The 20,941-nt window shown below is 44.4% G+C and overlaps 1 protein-coding gene across 2 annotated transcripts in view; it reads right to left on the bottom strand.

Annotated features, from left to right (window-relative positions):
* The window catches only part of NAV2 (neuron navigator 2), a 363,747-nt gene that overhangs the window by 184,285 nt on the left and 158,521 nt on the right, over positions 1 to 20,941 (bottom strand). The window contains exons 6-7 of one of the 2 annotated variants that reach the window (XM_090263193.1): positions 17,388 to 17,456; positions 9,541 to 9,707 (exon numbers count right to left, since the gene is read on the bottom strand). In XM_090263193.1, the coding sequence (XP_090119319.1) occupies positions 9,541 to 9,707; positions 17,388 to 17,456 (236 nt within the window). The remainder of the gene's footprint in view (positions 1 to 9,540; positions 9,708 to 17,387; positions 17,457 to 20,941) is intronic. The other variant, XM_090263202.1, reaches the window with a different exon arrangement.

Raw genomic sequence — 20,941 nt, forward strand, 5'->3', positions numbered from 1 at the left:
CTCTGCCCTTCTATTCTGAATGACAGTTTCGCTGGATAGAGTAATCATGGTTGTAGGTTTTTGCTTTTCATTACTTTGAATATTTCTTGCCAGTCCCTTCTTGCCTGCAGAGTTTCTTTTGAGAAATCAGCTGAAAGTCTTATTGGGACCCCTTTGTACATAATTGTCTTCTTCTCTCTTGCTGCTTTTAAGATTCTCTCTTTCTCCTTAATTTTTGACATTTTGATTATAATGTGTCTTGGTGTGGTTCTCCCTGAGTCTAGTTTTTTTGGAACTCTCTGTACTTCCTGGACCTGTAAGTCTATTTCCTTCCCCAAGTTAGGGAAGTCCTGCTTCATTACTTTTTCACATAAGTTTTCAATTTCTAGTTCTTCTTCTTCACCTTCTGGCAACCCTATGATTCGGATGTTGGCCCCCTTATAGCTGTCCCATAGCTTTCTGAGCCTCTCCTCATTTTCCTCACTTTTTGTTTCCTCTTTCTGCACTGGTTGACTGTTTGTTCCTTCCCTATGTTCTGATTTGTTGATTTGATCCCTGGTTTTCTTGCCCTCACCACTAGTTTCATATATGTTTTCATTCATTTCAGCAGGACTAGCCTTCATTTCTTCCCTGTCTTGTTTAAGATCTGCTGTTAGGTCTGTAAGCATTCGTATAATCAGAGCTCTGAACTGTGCCTCAGGAAGATTTCCTATCTGCTGCTTCGTTAGATTGGATATTTGCTGTCTGGTCAGCTATGTCACTGGGATCTCTATCATGATCTGTGCCATCCTGACAGTTTTGTGTTTACCTTCGCTTTCTGGGTGGGGCTGTCACACCTCCTATGCCATAGGGGGTGGAGCCCTGTGCACTCGTCATAACCAGGTGACCCATCTCACCAGGCTGTGGCATTTTCTGTGGGGCGGGGGTCCAGGATGGATTCCTGCTATTCACTCTCTGCTGAGAGACGAGGAGCCTCCTCCTCCAGCCCCACCCTCTCTGGGCCTCATAGTCCAAGGCAATGGGGGTCTGCCTGCCCCAGTGTTGGAATCGCAAGCTGATGGGTCTGGTCTGCAGCTGGGGGTGCTCCCCAGGCACTTCTCACCTCCCCTTAAATACGGGTGTCTGTGCTTACTGCCGTCCCACTGCTGTCGCTAGCACACCTTGACCTCTCCGCCCTGGCTTCACCCCTCCTACCCATATGGACGAGCACCACTTCTTTATAACTTCATACGTTGAACTTCCATTTATTTTCTGGAACTTCTGGTTATTTCTGGTTTTGCGGTAGTTGGAGTCTTTCTTAGTTGCGGAGAGAGACAAAGTGTGTCAGTCTAGGCCTCCATCTTGGCCAGAAGTCTCCTGTGTGTGTTTGCCTTTGTGTCAGTTCTTTCTTTTTAAATGCAAGCTGATATGACAGCTGTCATGATACAGTCTAACAGAATTATTTCAGATGAAGTTAAAGACACCTAAACACTACTAGAGCCATCTTCCAAAAAAACAAAAACAAAACAAAACAAACAAAAATACAACAACTTTTTGGCCAACCCAATATACCTACAACAAAATATATGTGCAAATTTAAATGGTTTCCTATTCACTGAGCTCCCGCTATAGGCCAAGCATTAGTCTGGGTGTCCTATGACATTATCTCCATTTCCAAACATAACACAGTACAAAGTAGTGCTGAGAACTGAAGGGCAGTTAGAAGGCAGCATGTCCTTTCAAAGGCAGCCAAGAAGCCCTCCTAGGAGAGGGGTTCTCAACCTTCAGTGCGGTAAGAATGACTGGGGTGTAAATGCAGACACTCAGAAATCTGAATTAGAAGGACAAGGTTTACAAAGCCTCAGGATTTGTGTTTTTAGCATTTATCTCAAGAGATGCCTGTGTTGCTGATCCATTAAGCATACTTGGAGAAACAACAGTCTATAGAGTCTTGAATTTATTGTCTCACCAGATCATGGGACTGGAGCTATGTGCTTCAGACTAACAGAGATCTACCAAGTTGGACATGTTCTCTCTCAGATCACATATGGGTAATCTGCATATACTGTGTGGAAGTAGAAAATGTGACTGTCTAGGCATTATTTTGGAGAGAATAGCCATGTGTTTTGGGTCTTTCACCTATTCAATTAGAAAATGTCAATAATGTGTAATAAAAGGAAACTGGTATGAAATGCAAACTAGAAAAATGAAACCTGCCTTTACTGCAGGAGTCATTAACTTCCGCCCATCCACCTGTGAAAGGGAACCATTAGCAGATAGCGAAATAACTGATAGAAACATTTCAAAAAAATCCAAACTTGGCAATGTTTTTTCATGCCATACAAATGAAACCCATGACGTCAATAAACTCCAGCTATCAGGAAATAAGTCATATTCTTCATAGAAATGTCTATAGAGAACTTGAATTGGGATACATAAAAAATTAGAAAGAAAGCTTCACATCTTTCTCCCACCCCTTAGGCTATAGAGCAGCCTGTTGCCACTTCACAGGTAAATTAACTGAATCTCCAAGAGGTGAGGTGACTCGCTGTTGGAAATGGATTAACAGAATGTTTTCCCCTGCATGAGAATCTGACCTTGGGTTAACCTTGTGACACTGTTCCTCTATACACCTGATAAAGATAGAATGTCAAGTTATTACTAAGCAACATTGCTTATGGTAAAAAAAAGACCTCGGACAGTTAAAGCCATGTGCCCTGAGAAGAGCTAGAACTGACATCTGAATACCTCTTGGGGACACACCATCATGTGAGGCTTCTCTCAGTGATGTGACACTCCTAATCGGGCCTCATCCTTTAGGGAACCCTGGAAATTACACTTATGGCTCTGTTACAAGAGATCCTGGCTTCTGTCAGGCATGTGGCTTTTAAGCTAAAGTGACTCTTGCACCTGCCCTATGAGAGTCCTGCACCTTCAGGTGCAATAACACCTGGCTGGCTGTGTATACACTGCTGCAGGGACCGCTCCCGTGGAAAAGAAACACCTGCACAGTCCTGCCAGCAAACTAGTACCCCTGTCTACAGTCTTCAGAGTAGAATAGTGCCATGTGTGGCCTAGGGTGGTCTGCTGAGGGTGATACCGAGCAGATGTCCCAGTGAACATCACACTTGCCCAAAGCCACACTCCTGGGAAGTGGCAAGGCCAGACCTCCACCCAACTCAGTAGTTCGCCTTCAAGGTAAACACTTTTCTTTAATTGCAAGACCCTAAACCTTTTCTCCTGAGGTAACTATTCTGGCTCAAGAGACTGGTGCCACTTCTCAAACACATGCTAGACTTTTCTTTTTTTTCCCCCCTCCGGTGAGGTCCCTAAGTTTGGTAGCTTCTAATTCATCCTGCCTGCCTGGCCTCAGCAGCTGGAATGGTTCACTGAGTTCCATTACCAGACGATCCCCCAGGAATTCTTCAAATTCAGTGATACCCCCTGGTTCAAACCTCTAGGCTTGCTTTTTAAGCCCTTAGATAATCATGGCTCTGGTGAAAGGGTCACAGTGACTTCACAGCTGATTCCCTAACAGAGATGATGGCCCACTGAGCACCGACAGGCATCCAAGCTCTCCCTGGTCCAGGAAACAACTCTGGAGGGACAGACTCCTGATGTCCAAGGGAGGCCCTGCCCCACCACAGAAGTGATCTTGCAGAAGTTTCCCCCCTGTAGGCCCTCCATAGGACAAGAGTGCATTAATAAAGTGACCCCAGCAGACGTCCTCTCAGATCAGCCCCTGGACCAGAAGAGCAGGATGAGTCATTGTTCCCCAGCCTTCTTCCCTTCTCTTTCTATCAGCAGAAATCTGGAGAGAAATCATAGCAAATGATATCACCTCTCTGAAGTCCTCCCCAAACCTTCCTGGATAAGTTCATCGCTTTCCACACTACTTGGAGCATATCTCTATTATAAGACATGTGAGCACTGCCCCCCCACCCGGTTAAGGCCGTGAGCCCCTAGAGCACAGAGTCTGTGGCCCAGTTCTCTTTGTCACTGCAATAAGCCCAATGCTGGAGACAGAGAGTGACGAAATGAATAAATGAAAGAAACAAGGAACAGATGTACCCCAACCATTTTATTTTCTGTGTGACTTGGATCACTGAATTCATTCCATCCAGTCTAAACTGCAAATTTATGTCAGAATTCTGGCTAATGGCAGGACATGGTGACTTCTTCATAGTTACATCTCCCAATCACTAGCTCAGATAAATAACTTGGTTCGCCAACCACAAAGTGACAAGTTTATAGAGATTCTAAATCAATGGCCCTAACATTACTCAGACATGACATAGTGCTGAAGGCTATAAAACTCTGTCTCCAGCCACGTCTGGCTCTTCTCTCCTGCCTAAGGACAGGCAGCAGTGAACAAAGAGGAAGGAAGTGACACAGAATAAAGACCAGAGGAGGAGACCTACCAGAAAGCGCTAACAGGGCTCACATTAGACAAAGCCAAGTGGCCGGGTAAAAGTGAAGAATTCATTCGCATTTCTCAGTCACATAGTGACAGATAACCCCGGACACACTTTACAGAAGGAGAAACTAAGGCCTGGAAGAAGGTGAGTGTCTTGAGTGGGGCCATGTTAGCCAATAGGAAATTTGATCTCAAATCCAAGAAATTTGATCTCAAATCCAAGAGCTTTGGTACAATGCCAAGGTCACTGGTTGTAATTCACAGCAAAGGTCAGTAAAAATGGCCAATGATCTTGGTTTACTATAAATAGCTTCTTAAAATAATTTGCTTCATTTCAAAGAGTAATTTCTGCCCAAGGGAATGGAACTAAAAGTGGTGTCAACTGTGTAGAGAAACTGGCCCTTTGTACATAGTTAATGGGGATTATAAATAGGTATAATCTTTTGGGAGCAAAATTTGGCAATGTTAAAACAACTGTAAAATGTGCATAACCTTTAATGTAGCAATTCCCCTGAAATGGTCGTATGTGTGCAAAAGAGATATACAAGGATGTTAATCTTAGTATTATTTATAATTTCAAAAAATTAGAAGCAACTTAAATCAAAATGGTTAAAAATATTAAAGTAAATGCACACAGTGGAATACTATGCAACTATTATGAAGAAAGAATGAGTGATAAAAATGCTATCTTTGACTTATTGATTTTATTTATAAGATTTTAAAAGTCATGTACATATGTGTGCATGAGAGAGCAAAGTACTTAGAATAGTATCTGGCAAATAGTAAACATTAGGAAAAATTTACCTGTCAAAATGTGATGGTATGTACATGAAGAAAATAAAAAGAAATACAGAATATTACAAACTGATAAACAGTGGCTATTAATTCCCTAACAGAGATGATTGCCCACTGAGCACTGACAGGCATCCAAGCTCTTCTGGCCCGGGATAGCAGCTATTTCTGGGAGATGGGATTATGTAGTATTCTTTTTCTTTGAATAAATCTGTTTGAATATTTTTTCACAAGTTTTATGATGAAAATGTAAGAAAGATATGTTTCCTATAAAATGGAAAAAAACCCCACATTATTCAGAAGAGAACATCTTCCATATGCACAGAATTCAGCCTAGGAATACTAAACATTTCAAATCCACACAATGAACCAAACAGTTCAGCAAGGTATTAGATTTCTGGCAGTGACCTGTTCAGAGGATGTGAGATGGAAGGAAAACAGATAATATCACAAATGCTGAAAAAAAGACAGGTCATTCCTCTTGCCTGAAAACCTGTGATTCTGGTCTGAAGCCCCAGAGCCACTCAGAGGCAAGAGAGGAAGTGAACAGCCACCGGGCGCCCGGTGACAGGTCCCACAGGCCAGCAAGCCTGACTCCCACCTGTGACTGCTGCCTGCAGGAGGGGATAAAACCGGTAAGGACAACTAGCGGGCTTTCCTAAAAGCCAAGGATCTGCAGATTCCCCCAAACCACAAAATCGGAGATCCGAGTCTGCAGGAAAATTCCCAGGTTGTGGCACGGCACTGGAACATTTCTGGATTTTATGTACAGCAGCTGTGTGCTTGGTCACCTTACTGAACGGACTGGTGAATTCTGGGTGAGTCCCCAGGATTTTTCTAGCCATGAAATATTATGGCTTTTCCTCTGTTTCAAATCTCAGGAGATTGTTCACTACCATCAGAACTAAATTTACAGATGGTGGCAAGAAGGGACTTGCATCTTTGGACACGATTTCAAGAGGAAAACTTCAGCATTTCTCCACAAAGTATAAACTGCTCTGGGAGTTAAAAAAAAAAAAAAATGGTTTGTTACAATTTCCTTTTATTCCTCTGAGTTCCTTTTAAAAGTTGGGACTGAGTGTTGAAATATTTTTGTCACTTATTAACAGAATAATGAATTTCTCACTTCACTCACTGGTGTGATTAGATCAATTGCTAGGTGTGGAATTCCTGAGTCAACGGGTTATCAAAATCCATGAATTGGATCACCTATGAGTGGAATGCTAGACTGCAATGCAATCAGGCTTGACTGACTCACAAGAAAGTTCTGACAACAGGCTGGTTCTGAGATTAGATCATGAACTTGACCTCACCTGAAAGTGGTCCATACCTCAACTACAGTGCCAACCACACTGAACTGCAATTCACCTGCTCATAAGTGTGTCTCTCCAAGGCTTCTCAAGGTGAATGACGCTTTCTTATGCACCAGGTACCTGCTGTGTCTTACACGTGGCGAGGAGCTTGAGTTATTTCTGTTCCCTCATCACATGCTATATTTTGCGTGTAAGCTGGCTACCTTAGAAGCTGCAATAGAGATCAGATTCAAGGGAGACATAGGGACCATAAAGAAAGGAGGAGGAAATACAAAGATAACACTGCCTTTTTACCTCAGGATGGTGTAAAAGTATTAGTATAAAAAATATCCAGACCTGCCCCAAGCCTGCTTCATCCCTGCTCCCATGCACCTGGAACCATTGTCCATTATTGTTATCGTTCAGGACCCTGAACAGGACTTTGTGAGCTTCATAGCTCACAAAACATTCTCACATGTATTATTACCTCACTTGATCCTCATTACAGACATCCTAGGGGACAGGCTAGAGCCAGAGTTCAAATCCAGAGTTGAACATGGATATGAATTCTAGGGCTTAATTGTCAGGGGGGACAAGTTATGATTTCAATTAGCCTCATTTCCTTTATCTGTGAAATAAAGTTAATATTATTTACTTCATAGAATGTTTGTACTGATCAGGTAAGAAAGTAAATATCAAAGTTCCTATTTTCTGTTTTCCCCCTCTTCTGACACCAAAGTCTTTCCCTCGGGTGATGCCTCTATTGGAAGTCTCAGTCACAGTCCTTTAGGAGGCTTGTCGCCCTCTGGCTGCCCAGTGCACACATGGCAACTCCTGCCCAGGACAGAGGCAGGTTGGTGGCTGTCCCAGCACTGATGAACAGCAACTGGCTGGGCTGCTTGAGTGGCCCTGAGTCTGTGGTAGGCTCAATGACACGGCCCCAGCCACCAACCCTGCATCTTCCCACACCTGTTTCATCCACAAGGACCTTTTCCTTTATTTCCTCAATCTTACGGACTAAGGTCTCACGTCCATCCTTCAGACCATTTATGACAGTTTCTCCTCAAATGACCATGTGACAAGGATGAGCTGGCCCAAGAGAGGGCACTGGCTTCCCCTAACATTTTCCCAACTCTCCTCTCTAGCTCAGCCTGCACATCTCTTAACTGGCCCTCAGTTGGTAAGGCCTTTAGCATTGCTCTTCCACTTTCAGGAAAAGCACAGTATTACTCATGGTTCTGGAGCCCAAGTGCCTGGGTTCAGTCCCAACTACACCTCTCACTACCTCTGGGGTGAACTCAACAAGTACTTAACCTCTCTTTGCCTTTAGTTTCATCTTTTGTAAAATGGGGATCAACATAGCTTGTTTGGGGGAAGTCAATGAGACACATATTAGGGACTCAATAAAATTTAGGTATTTATTTATATAAAAATGAAAACCTTTCTATATATTTAAATGTGCGTATACACACACACACACACACACACACATACATGTATGGTGCAAGTGCTGAAGGATATGCATAGGATGGTTTATATTGGAATCCTTCAGGGAACATATAAAAGAGAACTTTTATTTGATATATACTTGTACCATTTAAAAAGCATATATTATTTCTGTAACTTAAACACACCTTTAAAAAGAACATACTTGGGCCCAGACCAATGTGGCTCAGTTGGTTCGGTGTTATCCCACAAAGTGAAAGGTCACCAGTTCAATTCCTGGTCAGAGCACATGTCTGGGGACCAAGTGGGTTCGGTCCCCAGTTGGGGTGTGTGCGAGAGGCAATCGATGGATGTTTCTCTCCCTCTCTTTCTCTCTTCCTTCCTTTCTCTCTAAAAATAAATAAAATCTTTTAAAAAATGCTGTTAAAAAAACACTTGCGTATGGTGGAGATAAGGAAAGAAGGTGAGGGGAAGGGAGGGTGTGGGGACAAAAGAGAAGAAGAAAAATGGTTTGCTTGAGGCAGAAGCCAAGGGTTGGACCACAAGGTCTTGACTGGCTGACATATCCTGGTGATAGCTTTACTGCTAGCTGCAGCGTTAGTTCCCAATACCTTGTCTGGGAAACTTTCTGCCATGTGTATCTGTCAGCCTTACATAAATTTCCTTTGTATCTTCTCTGGTATTCTGGGAGGGAGGGATACCCAGCTCCACTAAACCAAGACATCCTGGGCTGGAGGGTGGGTTGAAGAGGCTCTGGTTTCATTCACAGTCAGAGGGGGCTGTCCAGGCTCCCGGGGCACTGCAAGGAGTGTGAGGCAGTGCTCCTGGGTCTCAGGAGAAGATGGCATATGCCAGACACGCCCTACAAAGCGTCCCCCGAACCAGTCCAGCCCCCTGTGCCTGGGAGAAATGAAGGAGAGCTCTGCCTCTTAGTGGAGGATCTTCCGAGCTGCCTCTGTTTTTCTCAGCTTCTCCAGTGTCTAACGAGACACACAGTGAAGCAAGTCAACATCTGTTTGACCACCGATGTGTGAGAGCCTCCCAGGGCTGCACACTTTTTATCTCCATCCTAAAACCTCAGAGCTGTGGATAGTGAGAAAGCATATCCTTTTTTGGTAAAAGTTCCATCATCAGAACACCCAGAGCAATGCTGCCTACCCCTTAAATGTAGTCAAGATCTTCATGTAGGCAACCCACATTTCTGACTTTTTTCAAAGAGGAGAAACTCCTGTGTAACTCCTCTCACATCACTTCTGATGGGAAAAAGGCTTATTAGCTCACAAAATACACACCTCAAGAAGCTTGCATTTTTGGAAAACCACCTACTGTGTAAAGCATGTTCTATGAAAATTTATTTTTAAGTTGCAAATCTACATTGCTTCTACCTGTAGCCAGGTTTCTTATGGGCCTCACCCAAACAGATACAGCTATTCTTGCTGGCAACGATGAATATATGTAACAATATTTCCCCACTTCATTAATGCCTCTGCTAACCAAGTGCCCGCGGGTCAAGTAGGTCCTTGTGATGCTTTCCCACCGCCCTATTAGCAGCCCTGCCCCCGACTAAACTCACCCAAAGGAACTGGATCTGCTGTAAGAAAGGTGACGAAAAGGACTCCAAAGAAGGTGACTCACCTTTCTCGTGGCTGCTTGGTGGTGGTGGTGGGGGTGGGGAGGTGACCGGTTTGGACTTGTCATAGTTGTTAAAGCTCTGGCTGCGTCGGTTGTTGGCGGCAGCGGGCCCTCCGCGAGTTTTGGCGTCGCCGCCTGCAGCAGACACCCTGGCGGTGGGACCTGGAAGTCTAAAACGCAAAAGCCACAGAGTAAGAGATTCAGCCTCAGAAGAACAGAAGTGTCTTAGGAGAAGGAACTGCTACCATGCAGGAGGTAAAAGAAACCATTCCAGACACTGGGTCTGGGGAGGCTGGCCAGTCAAAGGAGTTAGTGGAACCACTACAACGACTAGGCCAGTAACGAGCCCAGTAAGCCCAACAGCTAAACGTGGCAGTTTCCCTTTGAGCAATGAGAGGCATTTTGGAGGAAAAATATACGTATACACGTGCTGACTGAAAATACAAAGCCCGTCTTCCGTCTTCTCTTGGATGGGTATTTTTTACTTTACAACAGGGCCAAACCATGTCATCTCTAATTCTATCAAGTATGGAACATAAAGGCCCATGAAGACTCTAAACCGTTTACCTTGTGTGTTGAAAATGGTTTTTGCCATATTACAGACATATGAGTATCAAGAAAAAGAGAATTTATAAAAATCAGAAAGGCAACTGCTACCACTCAGAGCCCAACACCCGTGCAATGAAAACTCATGGCCTGGATGGAAACACTTCAGACATACATTTCCTTCACCACCTGACAACTTGTCTCCATAGGCATTACTTTAGGGCTGAAGCCCAGCTTCTCTGTACAGTAGATGGATAAAATCATACCTTCTTTCTGTAAAACCAGGAGGAATCTGTTAGCCTAAAGACAAACACACTTTCCCTTTAAATAAAACACCTCATTTGGGGTGGTTTGGGAAATAAAGTCAGCAGACATCTTTGTAATGTGTCTAAAGATATTATGGCCCATTCCCAAAAGAGTTAAAGGTAAGACCCCAAGTCAGAATCTTGGTTCAGGGACTACTAAGGCTGTTTCCAATCATCCAAGTTGAAAGATGAATAAATGGTGAAATATAGTTATATCTTTCTGTTAAAACCCACTTAGCTGAGTTTAGAAGCCACTGGAACCTCAGTCGACTAGCCTTAGATCTAGTGATAAGTCTGCATCTTCAACTTATAAAGCTTTCAGCCTTCTCTTTCCACACAAATCTGTAAGCATGAAAGAAGTCTGCAGTCTGGAAGCATTTTAGATATAAGCAGGCAATCGCTTTAAACTTTTTCTTGTTGGCCAAGCAAGAAAGGTGGCTGTAGAGTAAACAGAGAACATGAGCTGGTGTGAGGACTGTAAATCTGTATAGTTAAGAAGAAGCTGGCCCCGTTCCCTGACAGGGAGCTAGGAGAGAAGAAAGGGGGTGAGCTCTTGCCCCAAAGAGGCATCACTTCCCACTGCACTAGGAGGACCTGCCCCTCTCTCAATTTACCCTGCCTTGTTTGGAGAAGATATTCACCCACAAAGACAGGCACAGAGTTGGGAGCAAGACTAGCTGTGCCGATGCCTGTGTTTGGGACCAGATGTGGCCAGCACACCTGATCAAGGAGGTCCAGCAGTGGGATCTCGGTACTGCTTGGTTCTGCTTCCAATGCAATCAGCGCCCTCCACGTCAGTGCTATCTGAGTAGTCACAGCCAATGCTACAGGTACAGACGTGGGGCTCCCTTGGCTTGGAGTCTGTAGGAGTCTTTATGCCTAGATAGGCCTGGAAAACGATTGTGGACTGGTTCCAGGATGATGTCACCGCATTGTAATCCAGTGGGAATTTGCGAAGAGCAAGGAAGCAGAAAGCAATGAGGAAGGAAAAGGTGCTTTCCTTTCAAAATTGCTGGGGAGCCTCCACTGCCCTGACCTGGGGCTGAACCACAGATTTTTCATGTCAGCACAGGGCCTTTATAGAGGCAAGAAGTCAAAGTACTGGATGGGGTGAGCACAACCTTGAATTAGGTAGGCAGTCTGGTCCTCTATGAGGCAGTGTGGTAGGACAGACAGAATATGGGCTTTTTCCATACACATAACATTGGCCCAGTCTAGTAATCTCTTTGAGATTCATGTTTTATATCTGTAACTTTGGGATAATAATAAACTACTTAATGGGAACAGCTGTAAACTTGAGATGGGACTTAATGTCTGGCCTTAATGTTGTCAGTACTCAATGTATGTTGGTTCCACTTCCCATCCTCTCAGCTGAGCATAAAGATTCAGAAAATAACTGGGCTTTGCCATAAAGGAAACATGCAATGGTACAAAAAAAAGAGACAAATAAGGAAATAGCTGAATCTAGGTTAAAGTATTAGGAGAGAGCTAGACAGAAAATCATCGTAAAGAGTCTGAGATCAACATTTTCAAAGAGGCAAGACAGGCTTTGGCTGACAGGACTTGTCACTTCCCTAAAAGACATTCCAGAAGAGAAACTGCTCATCCAGGTATCTGCAACTGACTGAGACCTTATACTTGGGGTACCTTGGAGCCATCTGTGGATCCCACTCCCCAGGGAGAAACATTCCTGGTTTTGAATAACTAAAACAGCTCTGGGTTTCCCAGTGGTGGTCCTTGTCAGATTCTCTTCACGGAGTTAGGACCCAGAGGTGCTCGTTGATGGGAGTGGTATATCCTTCAAGTGGCTTCAGGATTGCGCCAAGTTTCCTGAGACATGGAGGAGGAGTTCTTGAAGACTTTAAGGGCAGATGACATGGAAAATAAAAGATGGTTGATACACACTTCGCTGTCAAAAGCCACCAAAGCTCAAGTTAATATGTCACCCTCTACCCCCATCACCATCACACCCTAGTCAGGACAGCTTCCTGAACTTGACCAAGTGGAAAACCTAGATGAAGACCTAGTAATGTCTTCCAGGTTTCAGAGGAAATCTATGCGAACAACGAGCTTTAACATTTGGGTTCTGCTGTGAATAGGTTTGGACACTTGCTGCTCCAAAATAAGCCTCCTCTGCCTCCCTGAAATTTTTAGCAAAGTCCACCTTGCATACAAAGGCCAAGAATGGAGGTGTGGTGGGTAGAAAGTAAAGAAAAAGGCTTAGTAGGATCTACCCATGAGGCAACCAAAACATTCTTTGGAATGGTGAGTCCATATATAAACTGAATTAATTCCAATTGAATTCTAAGTACAAGACTTCAAATATAGAATTTCAAAGCCAAAGGTGACTGTGAGAACCTAAGATACCTGACCAATTGTGGGGAGGATAGAAATTTCTACAAACTGAAGAAGGGTTTTTTTTATGGTCTGAATATTTGTGTTCCCTCAAAATTCATGTTAAAATCTAATGGCCTAATCACCTTTGGGAGGTGTTTTGGGAGGTGAGTAGGTCATTACATTGAGCCCTCATGAATGACCTTAATGCCCTTACTAAAGAGGATCTGGAGAACTAGCCTGCCCCTTCCACTGCATGAGGGCAAGTGAGAAGTCAGCAGTCTACAACCTGGGAGAGGGCTTTCACCACAACCCACCATGCTGGGGTCCTGCTCTTGGACTTCCAGCCTGCAGTACAGTGAATAACACATTTCTGTTGCTCATAAGCTACTCAGTCTGTGGTCTTTTGTTGAGGTAGCCCAAGAAACTAAGATAGGGCTCTCATTCAGTCTTACCCAGATCTTAAGGAGCTGATCGGCCACCTAAAGAATATGTGTGTTGATAAAAAAACATGCAAAGTTCAGAAGCAATTTCAAGAAAGAAAATGGTCACCTTGGAGGTTGGTGGTTGGCTGGGGAAGGATCCAAATAAAAGGAAGCCAAGAGTAGATGCGGCATATGGAATGGGAATGTGAGGAGAAGGCAAGAAAGGAGGGAGTCATGGTGAGAGGCAGAAGTGTTATGCAGTGGGAAGCCTGTAAAGAAGCGGAGGAAAGAAAGGCTGACTGTGTGCTGGGGCTTGGGGAATGCAATGGGAGGAAATGCGGCTGAAGAAGCAGGCAGTGCCAGAGTAGGTCAGAATGAGTCTGTAACTTGGTCCTGCCCTCCAGCAATGAGGATTAACTGAGAGGCTGAGAGCAGAGCAAGAGTAGAATCACTGATTATCTTCTAGTTCATAGTGACATAGACCTTGGGCCTCTGGCTAACATTCTGAAGTTCATCATTCTGAACATCCTTGTGCATCAGGAGAACTTCTATCCAGCCCAAGCCTGGAAGCAGCTGCTGTCTATACATTAGAATCCCTCTTGACTGAAGAGCTGGGTCTCACTCACATGGAACAGCAGCAGGTACCACAGCAGATGCTGCCCGGGGCGCCTGCCTCACCGAAGCAAAGCACAGAGAGAGGAGCAAGGCAAGTCAACCCTGTCTCACCAACACCCCGCATCATTTATAGTGCCAGAAGTTTCCAAAAGCTCCTTTGGAAGAGCAGCTCCACTTTTCATGACCATTCCATGTCCATATACAGTTAAAAGTGACAGAGGACACAGATGGGTCCTTTCAAACACACACATGTTGCTTTTTGTAAAAAAAAAAAATTATGTTTAAGGGATGTGGTAGAACAAAGAGGCGGAAGAAAAATCCTGCTGCTATTGGAGCCACGGTCAATTTCTCCAACATGTGCAGAGCCCAGCAGGCAGAGCGGTAAAGCTATGGTTCCTGGCACGTAACCTGTGAGTGCGTCCCAGCTCCATGCGCTGTATGTGCTAATGGGAAGAAAGCTGTTCTTCCCCCCAAAAAAACCACTTCAAAGGCCGGGAGCAGAGGAGGGCTCTCCCAGGATGGACGGCAGCTTGTGTGCACATGCTCAGGGCCACGGGGGGCAGGGATCCTAATCAGAGATGCTTTCTGGTAGACAAGATGATAAATGCTAAATCTCTCATCTCTATGGCATCTGCTTTTCAACAGCTGGGCCAAACTTTTAGCCTCCCTGAGTCTTCTCCATAAGATGGTCGTGGAGAGACCAACTCTATGGGACTTGCTAGAAGTGGCCTGGTTGCCTTAGCTAGCCTAGGACAACCCCATCCCAAACATCAACATATCTGTTAGTCATGGTGCACTTACCACATGCCAAGTATTGAAGGATTAGAAATGGCTTTATGTAAACACGTTGCACTGTGAGGCAGGACTAGCCCATCTTGCCAATATTTAGGCTCCTGGAGTTAAATAATTTGCCCAGGTAACACAGTCAGTGGTGAAAAGAGCTTTCACTTGGTTTAAATACCAAGATATACTCTCAAGTCTCCTGCTGGTAGAATGATCCCAAATGCCTGGGGCTTACCAGGTATGCCCAAGAGACAAGAACCGTGTCAAAGGCAGAAATACATGGAAATCCTTCCTTCTTGGACCACTTCCCTCCATGAGCCCCTCCCCTGCATCCAGATTCAAGGGTGAGGCATTCCCCACCTGCTGAATATCCCTGGTGCCTAACTCAAGGTGTTCAGCTCAGGGCGTTTGCATGTGAACCAGAGACCCATTTCCAGAGCTCTGGGAGGGCTGTCCTACTCAACCAGCAGGAGTAGGGCTGTTTCTTTGGATAACCAAACTTACTGCTACTCTTAATGGTGCCTGCTCAGCTCAGATGCTCATCAGGCTTATGCTCCGGACTGGGGATGGGAAGTGGGCAGTAAGGGAAGGCCAGGTTCGGCAAATAATGAAACAAAGAGCATCCCTTTATTGGCCTCATCAGTGACCAAATGCATGTTAAAAAATCTCTTTAGTGAGGGATATGACTCTGAAGGAAAGTCAGAGGGTCAGCTTGAAAGCACCGTGCTCAGCAGACCCTTGGGCAGAGGCAGACCCGCCCTCATCTTTCAGTTCTTCCTCTCTTCCCACTGCCTCCTTCATCATCTGGGACCCATAACAAAATCACACACAAGATGGGCACATGCTCCCAGTGAGATCTTTTCCTGGCTAGCTCCTGTTTTCTCTCCCAGAATGAAGCACATCGTGTGAACAAACACTAAAGCCCATGTTTCCTCCGAGCTCACCCCTCTCCTTTCCTTTCCTATGAATGGACATTTGCAGGACACTCCAAAAAAACCGGGAACCTCATTTGCCGGTGCAGTGTGTGTCTGTTCTGACTTGGGCTCTGTGTTCTGTTAGGGAACGCAGTCACCAGCATGTTTGTGCTGCGTGTTTGTGTCCCTTCCTGCCCACCACCAAATTCAGATATAACCCTAATCCCCAATGGGATGGTGTCCAGAGAAGGGGCTTTGGGAAGGTAATTGGGTCACGAAGGTAGAGCCCTCATGATAGTATTAGTGCCTTATAAGATGAGGTGGGAGACAGCTCGCTTCCTCTCTGCTCTCCACCATGCAAGGGCACAGCAAAAACATGGCCATCTAGATGCATGGAAGAGGGCTCACCAGGACCCGACCACACTGGTGCCCTGATTGCAGGTTCCCGACCTCCAAACTGTGATAAACAGATTTGTGTTGCTTGAGTCACCCAGTCTATGGTGGTTTGTTATAGTAGGCCGACTAAGACACATGGCTACAAGATGCAGTGATGAATATTGATTCCCGGATGTACATGATCCCAGAACCAAGTCTGGGGAACATGCTGACCTGTTCTACAGAGAAACTTCTCCTCCCACCTCCTGCCAGGCAGATTCTGAGCTGGGTCTCCCAATGTGTACGCTTTTTAGAAACGTCAAGTCTGGTTAGAAATGGCACATAAGCTTGGGAGTGGGGGCAGCAAACAGATGTTCAGTACGTGTTGCATGAATGCAGATAGAACTGAAGCGCGGGTATCCCATTAGCTTTAAGTGAGAATTCGATGAAATAGCAATACTAGTCATAATGAGCAGGAGATTCTCTTTCTGTTTGGATGCCACAGGGGCAAAATGATGCAAAAGCCCAGAAGTATGGTTGAAACATAAGATTTTAAAAAGCAGCCCCAACAGCCACATAAATGCCAGAATTCAATGAGGAGGAGAGAAGAAGTGTTCACAGTGGGTAAAGTGGGGGTGCTGGGGGTTTGACCACATGGGCTCAAATCCTAGTTTTTCTGTTTGCTGTGTAACTTACCAAACTTCATGGATTTTAGTTTCCTCACCTGTAAAATGGGGACAATGACATGACCTACCGCAAGAAGACCGATGTGAAGATTAAATAAGATAATGCATCCAAACTGGTATATAGCAAGCATTCAAGAAGTGTTAACTGTTGATACCTTTAAAATAACAGTAGATACAATGATGTAATTGGCATGTCCCTTACCCGAGAATGGGTCCTCATAGGATGCAAGGATAGGATGCCAAACTCTGAGTCAAGAGAACTCGTTAGTGAGCAAGCCTACTTTTTATTTCAGGCAACTGAGGCGATCTCTCTCTGGTACCCAGAGCACCCAGAAACAAAAATGAGATAGAGCTTCCTTATTGCTTTGTCTCCTCCGACCAACTAGAGTCATGCTTCAGGTCTTTGTAACTCAAGAGAAAACCAACCCCACATTAGTCATTTTAACAACAACAACAACAAAAAGCACAAGACACATAAAGGAGATGCAGGTGAGGTGGGATCAGGGTCAGGACAGAGCAGGAAGCCAAGCTCATCATAAAACCACTTAAAAAAACCACCTAGACACTCACCTCTCCCTAAATCAGAATGGATGTTGATGACCAAAATCAATGAAATGCAGAAAATTTATGTACCCTTCAACCTCACTTACTTATACTGTCTGTCCCCCCATCCACTCCCTCCACCACACACATACCACCCACCCACCCCATGACCACTCCCAAAACTCTCCAACATCAGCCAAAGCATGTTTGGTTTTCTCCAACTGCAAACATGAAACGGGGAGAGGGATCAAAAGGAAACGTAGCAGGGACAAAGGGGACAATGGGTTGGGTGGCAACCATGCTTTGAAAGACAGGAAGTCTGACCTAGAGCTCTTTCTCTGACCCAGAGTGAAGCGGATGATTTTGCTTTGAGATGAGTCTTTGGATGATGCACTGCATGATGGGAAAAGAAAAAAGTGAGGGAGAGAACATTAAACACACAAGTAACAACAGGAGTCTTATGACAACTGGGAAGGCTCCTGGTTTTCCCTTTGCCCACTTTCCTCCCCAATATGCAGCTTCTTTCTAGGTCTAACTTTTCTGATTTGATGAATTTCCAATGTGAAGAAACTGCTATCAAGATTACCAAAAAACATTTGATGTTTTCTGTCTTTCTTTTTCTTTTAAAAACCCATTTTTTTTTTTTTTTTTTGCAACCAGTCACTATAAAGGCCTTTTCCCCACAATAAAATGTTAAAGTGAGGGGTCTCTGACAGGTAAAAAAACGAACCAAACAAAATACAACAATAAAAAACTTTACTCCTTTCTAAGTACTTAGATGGTTCTATGTCACACGCTTGTTCTACCAGGGTGTTTTTCTGATGAATGTCCTGAATATCCCATAAAGTTGACCTCAAAAATGTATAGGTGTTTGCAACTTTTGCTGTTAGTTGTATAAGAATGATCATTTAAGGTATTCTGAATGCACTAAGTTTTGGGCTTTGGACCATAAATTCGTACATCTGAAGAATCTTGGTTGGGCTTAATAAAAGAAAAAGTTTAATTCATTTACTGCCTTATGAAAGATGGAAATACTTATTTTTCTTGAATCCATACATGCTATACCATGTTCATAAAGGGATCTGAGGCAAGCAGTACAATGTTGGTGTCACTAGAAATACAATGTTGGCTCTATAAATTAAGGAGAGTTCTGTGGCCAAGTTTGAGGAATACTGTCTATACCTGCTTCTGAAGTGAAGGAAGAGACAGAAGGGAATAGACAAAAAGAAATTTTAAATATAAAGCAATTTTCTGGATTTTCGCCGAACAGCTGAAGACCGATAATATATAAAGTGGACACGGATGGAGAGGGAAGCAAGTCTCAGGTACTAGGCTCCTCTCTTGGACTCTAGACTGGTGGGTGAGGAGTTTCAAGAGGCAGAACATGGATCAAGTTCTCAGCCACCACGTCGATTAATGAGAAGAGCTGCAGTAAAGAGGTAAAAGTGACTCAACATTTGGCCACCATTGGAAGTGTTGTTCTGGATCCTCCTTGCTAACGCCTCAGATTTCCTTGGCGAGCTTCAACAACTCCTCTTTTCACAAACATCAAGGAAAAGTTGCCAAGTTTTAGTATTCATTGCCCCAAGTGGTACAGGATTTAGGCACATTCAGACATAAGACCAAAACAAACCTGGCATTTGGGGCTTGCACCAGCATATGACACTGATGATCGGGGATTCAAACCATTACCCTTGTGATTTTGGTTATCAAAGGCAGAATTTGGGGACAGCAATACAATGGAATGGAGCCAGTCAGGCAATTTTACTATTTAAAAAAAAAACAAAAACTGTCAGTGGATTGAGCGTCGGCCTGCGAACCAAGTGTCGCTGGTTCAATTCCCAGTCAGGGCACATGACTAGGTTGCACGTTGGGTCCCCAACTGGGGGCACAAGGGAGAGGCAACCACACAGTGATGTCTCTCTCCCTCTCTTTCTCCTTTCCCCTCTCTTTAAAAAAATAAACAAACAAGGAAATAAATAAATAAATTATAAAAAAAAAATTTGATAGCCAGAATGCTAGCATGGGCTCTCACGTCCCTCAAACTGGAAAATAAGATTAGCCTCTGGATGTAAAATGAGAAAGTATTACATTATATAATGGATAAAACCAGTCCTCTGCACAAATAACCCAATCTAGACAAGATAAAAGATGAGTGGAGGCAGAGAGCAACTCCAAAGACCAGTCCCTGTCCCCACCATGATGGCAGGAACCATTCTGGGACACAAAAGCCTGGCTTAAGTGAGCTTGGCTCTTCTTTAGGTAAAGCATTTATTAATAGCAGGATGTTTTTTCTTACTGGCAGATGGGTGTCCTGACTATTAAAAAAACAAACACCTACCATGGAAATGGATGCCTCAGGCTGGCCAGCTCAGTGACACGAGCCCAGGGCTTCTCCACACACGTTCCTTGGAATTCTAGGTAGTGAGATGCTCTACAAAATAAGAGTTCTGGTGCCAAGTTTGAGGAACATTTTCTATGCCCCTCCCTGGCTTCCTTATCTCAGTAAATACCATTTTCCTCAATGCTCAAGCCAGAAATCTAGGCTTGATATCTGTGAGTCTTCTCCCCCTTATTCCAGACAGTAAATCTATCTGCAGTCCTGTTGGCTCATCCTCCAGGATATCCTGAGTTGGTCCTTCTCTCTACCTGCTCCACCACCTGGCCCCAGAAACTATCAGCTATAGGACCACAGAAACTGAGGAACTAGGGTCCTTCCTCCTCTTCTGACTTCTTTAAAAATTGTAAATCAAACCAACTCCTCCTCCTCCTGCTCAAAGGTCTCCAATGGCTTCCTGTCACCTTTAAAATGAAATACACACTTTTTTATCCAGTTTGGCCAGCGCTCTGTGACTTGTCCTCAGAGCCATAGCACTGCTCACCTCCAGAGGCCACTGGTCACACTGTCCTCCATGGTAACAGTGGTGGCCCCCTCTGCCGACAGGCCACCTTTTAACTCTCCCCTCCCCTCACCCACTAGCTCCAGCCACACTAGCCTTTCTGCTCCTCAAACCTGCCAAGCTGCTCCTGTCACAGGGCCTCCGCATCGGCTGCTCCCTCTGCCTGATCTACTCCACACCTGAGCTCTGCTTGGCTCACTCCTTGTTGTTCATATCCTGACTTTGATGTCCCGTCCTTAGGGAGACCTTCCTATCAACCCAATCCCACTGAATCCTGTCACCTTATTGTAACACCACTATCTGGTATTTCTCGTCCCTGTTTATTTGCCTGCTTCCTCTGATAGACTGTAGAGAGCAGGCATCTTGGCCATCTCGTTCACCCTTGACCTCCCAGGTGCCTACAACAGTGGCTGGCTCACAGAAGTCATTCAAACACTGCAGGTCAGTCAGGGAATCTCTGATGAGAGAATGGCTCTTTAGGGAAAGGGTGCAGAAGCTGGCTGCCTGGCCATCTACTTCTCATTGCTAGTCTAGGCATCTCCGCTAGCCCACAAATTTCCATACTGTGAATTGGATATGACTGGATAATTCAGTAGGGGGTCTGATTTACATTATATCCATCACTGCTAGTTTTAACAGCGTCACAATTGGGAAACACCACTTCTCTTGGGGAATAAATAACTGTCTATTAGGAACCTGTTTTATTTGACCCACTTTGTGCTTTGCCCAACTACAGTGGGCTACTACTGAGGGTGCGAAGGTGTGTGAGAAGCCCTAGGATTATGAACGCTGGTGCTTTGGTACTGGAAGGAAAAGGCCATTACTCTTTAGCACATATTCAATAAAATAAAGCAATCAATTTGATCAGTGAAATTGAGGTTTGATACCAAAAGGTTTACAGCCTAAAAAACAGTAATTATTGGGGACTTTTCTCAAACTTTCTAATTCCTAATCGCCTCCTTTTTTTTTTTCTTTCCT

This window comes from Furipterus horrens, unplaced genomic scaffold, assembly GCF_987537825.1.
Source record: "Furipterus horrens unplaced genomic scaffold, mFurHor1.1.pri manual_scaffold_2, whole genome shotgun sequence".
Taxonomy (NCBI): Eukaryota; Metazoa; Chordata; class Mammalia; order Chiroptera; family Furipteridae; genus Furipterus; species Furipterus horrens.